This window comes from Martes martes (genome assembly GCF_963455335.1).
Source record: "Martes martes genome assembly, chromosome: 10".
In the NCBI taxonomy this organism is placed as follows: Eukaryota; Metazoa; Chordata; class Mammalia; order Carnivora; family Mustelidae; genus Martes; species Martes martes.
In genome coordinates this window covers 56,668,444-56,679,794 of record NC_137898.1, presented here as the reverse complement: position 1 = coordinate 56,679,794, position 11,351 = coordinate 56,668,444, and the positions used below count along the sequence as shown (strand labels likewise).

The following is an 11,351-nucleotide window of genomic DNA, read 5'->3' as shown; positions in this document are numbered from 1 at the left end:
GAGACTCTTAATCATAGGAAACAAAGTGAGAGTTGCTGGAGGGGAGGGGTGGTGGGGGGATGGGATAACTGGCTGATGGACATTAAGGAGGTCATGTGATGTAATGAGCACTTGGTATTATATAAGATTACTGAATCACAGACCTGTACCTCTGAAACAAATAATACATTATATGTTATTAAACAAATATGAAGCAAAGCATCACTGGTGAAAGGAAGAAAGGAGGAAAGAGAGAGGAAGGAAGGAAGGAAGAAAGGAAAGGAAGGAAGGAAGAAAGAAAGAAGAAAGGAAGAAAGAAAGAAAGAAAGAAAGAAAGAAAGAAAGAAAGAAAGAAGAAAATATCCTGATTCTGAATACTGTTTCCCAAACTTGGGATGGCTTGTGATAAATTGGCTCATCTCTAGGCAGGAATATCTATGAGGAGGAGGGCTTACCTCACATTCTTTCTCTTCAAGATCCCTCTAGTTCTAGATTCCTTCTCATGGGCCCTATGTACAAGGCCAGGTCACAGAAGATCAGGATGATTTTGTGTATGGGATTGGCAAGTCATTCTCGCTCTTTTTTTCATTACCATGTTGTTTACCTTGCTGTTATCAGGTCAATTTCTCTAAAACTTACCTCTCCCTCTCACCTCCATACTAAACACAATTCAACGTTAAATACTATCAAGAAAAAAAATGAAGCCCAGCTAATATCTATCATTTCACGGAGTAGAGTACTTGTTAGAACTTTGATGGGAGAGATAATATAATAAAACAAAGACCAGATGTTTTGAACACAAATCCTTTCTGCTTCCTGGTTCTTATTAATAGTAAAATAAGAGAGGGGTTAATTTATGGTATAAAGGGATCTAAGGAAATAAATGTGAGATACTGAAAATTGGTTAAGTGGATGAACTATGAGACAGACATGTGGGTTTAAATCCTTTCTCCCTACTTAATGGACATATGAATTTGGGAAAGAAATTGTGTCTCCATTTCCTCCTCTATAATAAGCAGGGTAATATCTAGTGGAAAACATTGTTGTGAAGATTTAAAAAGCTAGTACTTGTATAACACTTAAAACATTTCCTGATGTATAGTAAAAAATTTATTATGATTTGTTGATAATAATCTAAACCACTTAACTAACAGTATTCCCAGGCAAGCATATTTTGTGGAAGTTCATACTGATAGGAGTTGCCATGGAGATGTCTCCCAGATTCATTTTTGGAGTTACAGGGGTGTTGATAAATGTGACATCATTTTCCTTCTTATATTTATTGCCAATAAAGAATAAAACATATGAGTACAATAAATGGCTTTTAGAACATCAGCATTATTACTGAGTAAAAGCTGTGTAGTATTTCTTGGTTTAGTTGTGCATCCAAATTGGAAAATTGGGCTTTCTAACAATCTTTGCCCTCTCAAGCCCCCCAAATTTAACTTACCTCAAAAGCTAAGGTTTTTGGTTGGAGGGGCAGAGACTTGCGAGGAAACTCCTGAGTTTTGGAGATATAAGTAATTTTGGAGGATCTAACAATTTTAAGTATCTATGCCCCCAACACGGAAGCAGCCAACTACGTAAGCCAACTGTTAACCAAAATAAAGAGACATCTTGATAATAATATGTTAATAATAGGAGACCTCAACACTCCACTCTCAGTGATAGATCATCTAAGCAGAAACTGGGGTATGCAATGTCAACACTGTCATGTGACAATTAAAATATGTGTTTCTAGATTCTCTGTTCAGTGTATTCACCTTTTTTGTTAATTCTTTTATCAGAATTCTCTTATCATAATTTCAACAACATACTAAATATTAATATAATATTATAATGTAATAATAATAGAATATTTATTATTATAATTAATATATAAAATTACAATTAATGTATAAATATTAAATATAACAATATACTAAAATTGCTGATATTTCATAGAGCATATCCTGTTTCTCTCTCCTAGGTCTATAGTAATTTCTGGCCAATTGATTTTCCATATGCTTTTTAAAAATGTTTATAGAACTGTAGATTATAGAAAATGTAAATATAGTACAGAGAGCTTTCATATAAATGTATACATAATTTCCCCTATCAGTAACACTTTTCACTAGTATGGTCATTTATTATAATTAATGAAATAATATTAACTAAAGTTCATATTTTATTAAAGTTCATGTTATTCAGAATCCTTTAGTTGTACCTAATGTTCTTCTTTAGTGGGAATCCCATTCAGGATACCAAATTACATTGACTAGTTTTATCTAGTTAGGTCTCTTAGGTTCTCTTGACTGTGACAGTTACTGAGGCTTTTCTTAGTTTTGATGACTTCACAGTGTTTAGAAATACTAGTCAGGTTTTAGGGGTACCTGGGTGGCTTAGCTGGTTGAGCATCTGACTCTTGTTTCCATTTCAGGTTCATGAATGGGTACTGGAATTGAGCCCCACAGTGTGCTCTCATCTTGGTGGGGAAACCTGCTTGAAGATTGTATCCCTCTGCCCTTTCTCCTCCCCGTCCCTGTGCATACACTCTTTCTCTCAAATAAATCTTTTTTTTTTTTTTTTTTCTGTTAAAGTAGTACTAGTCAGGTTTTTGTAAAATATCTCTCAATTGAAATTAGTCTGATTATTTCCCCCATGACTAGACCAGAGTTATTTGATTGGGGAAGATCAATGAGGTAAAATCCTATTTATTTCAAAATATATCAAAAGTACATACTATCAACATGGTTTATCACTGTTGATATTCAGATTTATCACCTGCTGAGGTCATGTCAGGGGTCTCTTTCTCCTCCATTTCCAAGTTTTCTCTTTGCAACTAATTTACAGTATATAGCCCACAAATTAAACAGTGAGTAGTTACGCTCCTCTTCCTTGGACATGGAACATCCTCGTATATTGTTTGGTTGGTTTGTTTTTTTTGTTGTTGTTGTTTTTTTCTTTTGGTATTTGTTTTTGCATGAGAGATAATCTATTCCCCCATTTGTTTATGTATTCCATTTTTACCCAGATGGACTCAAATATTTATTTCATACTTTAGGTTGTAATCCAATACTCCTTTGTTTTGTCACATTGAACAGCTTTGGCTATTGGGAGTTCTTTCAGTTACCTCTTGTGTCCCTTTACTTACCCCCATAATTGTGTATCCTTTTTTTTGGTGGGAAGGGTCATGTCCTTACTTTCTGGGACCCCAAGTTGCTATAGGCATATCCCATGTACCAGGTGCCTCAATCTTAGATGTGATATTTTTCTGAAAATTACTGATACCTTTAATTGGATAATGGTATTATAAACAAATTTTTGGGTGCTGGATGTACTTTGCTACTGGGGTGTGATTCATTTAAGACCCTCTCAGCTGGAAAAGCAAGGAAATGTTAACCTCTGTATGTATACATATCTATAAATATCTATCATCTATTTATCTATCATCTTTCTATCATCTATCATCTATCTAAACATACTCTCTAATCTGTTACCACATGAATTGAGGTAGTTCTTCTTCAATCCTTGTTTGCTGTGTGTTATTATAAATATGTGTTGTCATTTTTTGTGTGTTGTCATGTTTTTTAAGAATATATATATATATATTTAATATTTATTTATTTATTTGACAAAGATCACAAGTAGGCAGAGAGGCAGGCAGAGAGAGAGGGGGAAGCAGGCTCCCCACAGAGCAGAGAGCCTGATGTGGGGCTCGATCCCAGGACCCTGGAATCATGACCTGAGCTGAAGGCAGAGGCTTTAATGCACTGAGCCACCCAGGCACCCCAAGAAAATATATTTTTTTAACCATTGATATGATCAATATGACTTTTCTTCTTTAGGCTGATGTTCTAGGTTACATTGTTTTTGAACATTGAATCAATCTTGCATATTAAGAATAAACATGATTGCTCCATGTATACTTACTTATTCTGGTAAATTGTTAGCTTAATTTAATAATATTTCATTGAGCATTTTTGAAATTATTCATGATATATAATTTTGATACATAGTCTCTATATATAGATAGATAGATATAGTCTCTATGTATATTTTTTGGACATCTTTAAGTGACTTTGGTATTAAGGTATGTCCAGCTTCATAATATAAGTATTTTTTAGCTTCTGTAGTCTGGAAGTGGTTTTAAAGAATTGATGTAATTTCATTCTTTAGTGTTTGATAGAATTCATCAGTGAAACCCTCAGAACCTGATTGTTTTGGAAGGTTATTAATTAGTTATGCAACTTATTTAATAAATATGGAGATATTTAGGTATTTAGAACTGCAAATTTTCTTCTCTTGGCTTTATATCATTTGTATATATCCAGCTGGCCATTGAGTAATATGAGTTTGAACTATGCGGATCCACTTAAATACAGTACAATACTATATATGTGTTTTCTCTTCCTTAAGATTTTCTTAATAACATTCTATTTTCTCTACCTTACTTTATCATAAGAATACATATATAAAACATATAACTTACAAAAATAGGTGTTAACTGACTGTTTATATTAAAGCTCAAGTCAACAGTAGGCTATTAGTGTTAAGTTTTGGGGGTGTCAAAAGTTATAAGTGGATTTTTGACTGCATGGGGGTGGGGGAACAGTGCTCCATTTTCTGTGTTGTTTGGGATCAAGACCCACCAACATAGGGTTTGGGGGTGCTGACCCTATATGTAGGACTTAAAGATATTTTCAATGCTGTTGTTGCAAAACTCTGCTTGGCTTTTTAATTGTATGGAATTTATGGAAAGGAACCTTGGGAGATGGTTGTAGACAGTGAACATTAGGACTATAAAAGACATGGTTAGAACATAAATATATATTAGTAGCTGTTAAAATTAATAGCAAACATCATTACTTACAGATTGGCATATCTGAATCTTATCAGTGAGACAACTGGAAATATGTACAAAATTTCCCTCAAAAGGTAGGACACTGAATTTAGTTTCTTTGAGGAATCCTATTAGTAATCCTGAGTGGCTTTCAAGATAGGTGGCCTCATCGTGGATGGAGACTTAAAATCAACTTATAAAAATAATTTATAAATAGAAAGATATCAATCTTTATTTTATGTATTTTGTTCTTAAATAATACTAAATTTGAGTTGTGCTTAAAATGAAACACAACATCCAATTAAGGTAAACACTGGGAAGAACACTGTTGCTGTTCTTTTGAAAAAAAGAGGCCATCAATAACTTAGAATGTACATCTTTCTGTCTCTAAGAGAAAAGAGCTTTTAATATGCTCAAGATGTTCCCAGGAGGTAAATTCTTCAGATAATTGTATTTAGATATCCCTGTGTCACCTTCCATTAATTCCTTTCAGAAAGTTTTCACCAATATCTCTAGTCCATGCTTCTTGCTGAAAGATGACCTTCCATACTTCCAAACCCTGAAGGTACATATTCTGGCTCAGCCATGTTGCAAAGTTGTACAGTCATTTTTGTACCATCAGATGGCAAACATGATATCGGGAAACTCATTCCTAGCCTCCTGAGCAGTTGCTTTTATGTTCTTTCTCATGATTTTTTTATGTACACATCAATTTCTGCTCACAACAAATTCAGGAAGAATAATAGATCTTTGATCCCCAGGAATCATGGAGGAGATATGTCCCTATAGGAATACAGAAAATACTTGTAAGGATATCCAACAAATTCTTGTAAAAGTAGGAGATTTTGAAAATTTATTTTCTACCTGAACTTGTCTGAGATTCATCTACTTTTGCAAAGCCTGAAGTCACAAAGGATGCATGTATGTTGCAGTCCACAAAGAAGGAGGGCTTTGGCGAGCCAGAAATGTCCTTTAGACAGAAGTTTGTCTAAATACACTTAACACGTGCACACACACACACACACACACACACACAACATATACTCTTTCAAGGAAACAATTTAATGAAACATAACTGAAAACCACTGTTAGAATTCTATACCTTCTTCTCTTAGAAACAAGGATTTTCCTTCCTTAACACAAGTATTGTTTTCAGGTACATTCATTTCACGTTTCTTCAGAAAGGGTGGTAGTGGCACAGTGAGGGCACATAGTACCTACAGGGTATTATGAAAAATAAGGGAAAAGATGCTAAAATGAAAGGTTAAAGCTGGAGTCATTTTTTTAAACTACACTAAATATCCCAGGATTTTCCCCAGTGAAATCAGTTATATTTAAGTTTTTAACAGAAATCCATGAGGATCTTACTTATTTTACACTCAGATTTAGTTCTTTGTTTCAGGAAAGCATGGCGATTGATCTTAAACTAAGTGTGCCAGCTGGAATACTATCCTATTTTCAAACACAGAGAGACGGAGGTTCACTAGATCTCCATACTTTAAAGGTAAAAGGCTCTTGGTTGGTTGTTATCCATACTGTAGTCGAACCCTATATTCAAAGGAATAAGCACTCAACACCAACCAGGAGAGGAAATATTGAGATTTAAGAAAAGAAAGCATTCTCCAAAGTTTGGAACTAAGGAAACAAGGGATTCTATTTTGAGGTGAAAACACGGATCACACACTCACGAATCTGCTTTGTCCTCACACCATAGATAATAGGATTGAGGGCAGGTGGAACAACCACATAGAGATTGGCAACCAGGATGTGGACATAACGGGGAATTTTTTTGCCAAATCGGTGGGTGAGGAAGGAGAAGAGAGAAGGAGTATAGAAAACACACATGACCCCAACATGTGACCCACACGTACTCAGAGCTTTGCGACGAGCATCTCGAGATGGGAGGCGGAAAACTGCACGAAGGATGTAGGCATAAGAGACTCCAACCAATGCCACATCTAAAATAAGAAAAGAAGCCACAAAAAGCCCATAAATGGCATTAACTTGAATGCTGGCACAGGCCAACTTGGCGATGCCCATGTGTTCACAGTAGGAGTGAGCAATAATTCGAGTCTCACAGAAGGGCAGACGATAGGTTAGGTAAAGAATGGGCAACATAAGCAAGACAGGGCGCATTATAATACCCACACCAATGCCTGCTAGCACTCGGGGCGTCAGGGTGGTTGTGTAGTGGAGTGGCACACAGATAGCCACATAGCGGTCAAAAGCCATAGCCAGCAGAACAGCGGACTCCATTCCTGTAAGGGTGTGTATCAGAAACATCTGAGCCACACAGGCTCCAAAACCAATTTCATGTGCATCAAACCAGAAGATACCCAGCATTCTGGGCACTGAGGTGGTGGAGAGGGCCAGATCTATGGCTGATAAGATGGCTAGAAAGTGGAACATAGGATCCCGCAGAGTACGGTCAGACCAGATGATCAGCAAAATCGTAGCGTTGCCCAACAGAGCCATTAAGTAAATGGAGCAAAAAGGCAGGGAGATCCAGCCATGGGAACTCTCAAGTCCTGGGATGCCTGTAAGAAAGAAGGTGTCTGGGTGGAAAGTGGAAGTGTTTGTGTGGAACATCTTGCCACGGATGAGATGAGAAGCAGTTGACTACTCTAGAAGGAAAAACAAGAGCATATCTCAAAACTTTCCAGTAGGCTTAATTTTTATCTGTAGTTTTCTTATTATAAAAGCTAATGCTGGGGCACCTGGGTGGCTCAGTGAGTTAAAGCCTCTGCCTTCAGCTCAGGTCATGATCTCGGGGTCCTGGGATCGAGCCCCGCATTGGGCTCTCTGCTCAGCGGGGGGCCTGCTTCCTCCTCTCTCTCTCTCTGCCTGCCTCTCTGCCTACTTGTGATCTCTGTCTGTCAAATAAATAAATAAAACCTTTTAAAAAATGTTTAAAAAAAAAAAAAGCTAATGCTGGGGTGCCTGGGTGGCTCAAACGTTTAAAGTGTCCAACTCTTGATTTTAGTTTAGGTCCTGATCTCACAGTTGTGAGACTGAGCCCACATTGGGCTCTGACTGGGCATGGAGCCTGCTTAAGCATCTCTCTCTCCTGCTCTCTCTGCCCTTTCTCTTCTTTCTCTCTCTATGATGAAAGAGAAAGAAAGAAAGAAGAAAGAAAGAAAGAAAGAAAGAAAGAAAGAAAGAAAGAAAGAAAGAAAGAAAAAAGAAAGAAAGAAAGAAAGAAAAGGAAAAGGAAAAAAAAGAAAAAAACTAAAGCTAAAAGGAGTTCAAAGTAATACGTGGGAACAGACTTAGCACTCTTCAAATGGAAGGATCATTAACTTCATAAAAGGTCCCCCATCCTCTCAAGTTTTGGACAATAATATCTTATATTCCTTTGCTGAAGCCCCAAATAAAACCTGGAATGAATTTTAAAAACATAAAATGACTTATATTTATACTGAAATATCAATCTTCTTCGAAGACAAAGTTCACTTTACCTAAACACATCAACACAACATCACCAAGCAACAGTACAGACCACTGCACACAGAATATGACAATATAAAAGGAATATAAGTGTACCTAGAGCTATAGAATGATAGTAAATACAATAAGATTTCACCAACCGTTTTGTTCAGTATTCAGTATACATTGATATATATTTAGAAAACCAGATCCAAAATGATATGGTCATTTTGATGACTGGATCTCTCCATATTTACTCAGATGCCCCCACAGACATGCTGTGCTGAAGCTCAGATATAATAAGAGTTGCACAAAGATGGATAGACACACCGTACACTGTACTGTGCATCAGATATGAAAAGAGACACACAAAAATAATAAAATTCCACAGCTAGAAATTACCTCCAGGAGAGAAACACATCTCTTTGTTATAACATTCTCATTGGAATTAATAAAGAATCCCAAGATCTTTGTTGGTTGCCAAACTTTCAAAAATGTCCCCATATATCCAACAATTCTACCCATCCTTGTAGTGTGTGTGGGGAGGGGGGAGATTTGGGGGAAGAATAGTGAAAATCTATTTTGAAAGAAGAAGCTTTGAGAGAAGTAAAGATTTGTTTCCAATTACAATCATGGTGGTCAACATCAGGCTTAAGAAATACATGCTCCTGATTTACCACACTGTAGTTATGATCCCTCTCTCTTTCTCCTTTTCTCCATCTTTCCATCCATCCTTCTTCCTTCTTTCTATCTTTCTTTCTTTCTTTCTTTCTCCTTATAGAAAAAAAAAAAGCAGAGCTAAGATATCACTATAGGAAAAAAAAAGGAAAGTATAAAAAATACAGGAAAAGAGGGGAGGAAAAGTGAAAAAAAAAAAGACAAGAAAGAGAAACATAAGGAATCATAAGGGAAAGAAGATAGGAACGAATGTAGGAAAGAAGGTCATCTCAACTCTAATTTACTCTTGAGAAAAGTGACAGAGAAACATCCAAATTTGGGGAAATATTTTATTAATAACATTTAAAAAACAGAGATTCCCCAACTAAGTAAGTCCTGCAAGACTGTACATAATGTTCATCTGCAGGCTGCTTATGTCTCTGCTTTCCTCTTTGCAATCAATTTTATAAATCTGGACTTACTCTGGGCCCTTGAAGAGCCTATTTTTAAATTAGTATTTTGGAAGACCATGCCCTAATACACAATTATCACTGAGAATTGAGATCATTTGTACCACAACTTTAAGTTCCTTCTATAGAGGGTTATTTTAAAAGTTTAAATTGCCTCAGTGTAATACAGTAAGACTTCTTTCAGTCAGAAGATCTTTCTACAGTAGTGACATAAAATATATTAGCTTAATAAATTTAACTGTAGTCTGTTCCTTAACTGTTAGACAAGAGTCTCTGTTCACTATTCATCTCCATCACACATTTAATAGGAAACTCACCTCCAGCAGTAATAGGGCTAGAGAGCTCCAGTATATCTACTAAAGGGAAAAAGGTTTTATACTACCCATATTTAGGGTCCTTGGGGGCCTGTCTGAAAACAAAGCCAACTCAAATTCCCTGCATGAACCAGAACTAATACCCAAGAGTCTCCTGAGAAAGATCCCATTCTCTGCACCTGAGATAAAGAGATTGCAGACATACACCCACCTTCTCCACCTACCTCTTGTCAGTAAGAAGTCAGAGGGGCAAAACGAATGCTACCAAATATATTCATATGGAATATGAAGTGAACAGAATCTCTTACTGCATAAATTTTGCATCTTGATTTTATTAGATATTATAACAGTGCAGATTTAGAACATTAATGACCAATACATGTATCTCCCCTCTCCATACCTGTGTCTTAGGAATCTCAATAATTTATTAATATATCATAGCTAGCAAATAAGACAAAATTTCTTGTTTCTTTTCTATGTACTGCTAGCCTTACTGGCTTTCTTCTTTATTTAAATTTAATTAAATAGGGCCCCTGGGTGGCTCAGTGGGTTAAAGCCTCTGCCTTCACCTCAGGTCGTGATCCTGGGATCAAGTACCCTGTCCGGCTCTCTGCTCCGCGGGGAGCCTGCTTCCTCCTCTCGCTCTCTCTGCCTGCCTCTCTGCCTACTTGTGATCTCTGTCTGTCAAATAAATAAATAAAATCTTTTAAAAAATTTAATTAAATAACATATAGTACATCATTAGTTTTTGATGTAGTATTCAATAAATCATTAGTTCTGTATTACACCCCAGTGCTCCTCACATCACGTACCCTCATTAATGCCCATCACTTGTTACCCAATTCCCTCACCACCTCCCTTTCTGCAACACTTTTGCTTTGCTGTCCAGAAGCTTTTTATCCTAATGAAGTCCCAAAAGTTCATTTTTGCTTTTGTTTCTCTTGCCTTTAGAGATGTGTCTTGCAAGAAGTTACTGTGGCCAAGGTCAAAGAGGTTACTGCCTGTGTTCTCATCTAGGATTTTGATGGATTCCTGTCTCACATTCAGGTCTTTCATCTATTTTGAGTTGATCTTTGTGTATGGTATAAGAGAATGGTTGTTTCATTCTTCTGCATGTGGCTGTCCAATTTTCCCAGCACCATTTATTGAAGAGACTGTCTTTTTTCTATTGGATATTCTTTACTGCTTTGTCGAAGATTAGTTGACCACAGAGTTGAGGTTCCATATCTGGGTTCTCTATTCTGTTCCATTGATCTGTCTGTTTTTGTGCCAGTACCATTCTGTCTTGATGAGCACAGTCTTGTAATATAGCTTGAAGTCAGGCATTGTGATGCCTCCAGCTTTGTTTTTCTTTTTCAACATTCCCTTGGTGATTTGGAATCTTTTTTGATTCCATACAAATTTTAGGATTGTTTGTCCAGTTCTGTAAAAAATGCCAGCGATATTTTGATGGGGATTGCACTGAATGTGTAGATTGCTCTGGGCAGCATAGACATTTTAACAATGCTTATTTTTCCAATCCATGAGCATAGAATATTTTTCCATCACTTTGTGTCTTCCTCAACATCTTTCATAAGTGTTCTGTGGTTTCTCACGTATAGACCCTTTACCTTTTGGTTAGGTTTATTCCTAAGAAGAATTTTAAAAATTCATGGAAACTAATGATAATGAAAACAAATCAGT

At 36.4% G+C, this 11,351-nt stretch overlaps 1 protein-coding gene across 1 annotated transcript; it reads right to left on the bottom strand.

Moving 5' to 3' along the window:
* Positions 1–6,454: 6,454 nt before the first annotated feature.
* On the bottom strand, positions 6,455–7,390 carry LOC308350126 (olfactory receptor 52J3-like; the record flags this gene model as incomplete). The annotated part of the gene is made up of 1 exon (XM_080815130.1): positions 6,455–7,390. One exon carries the CDS (start codon positions 7,388–7,390, stop codon positions 6,455–6,457), a length of 936 nt encoding a protein of 311 aa, XP_080671256.1.
* Positions 7,391–11,351: the final 3,961 nt, after the last annotated feature.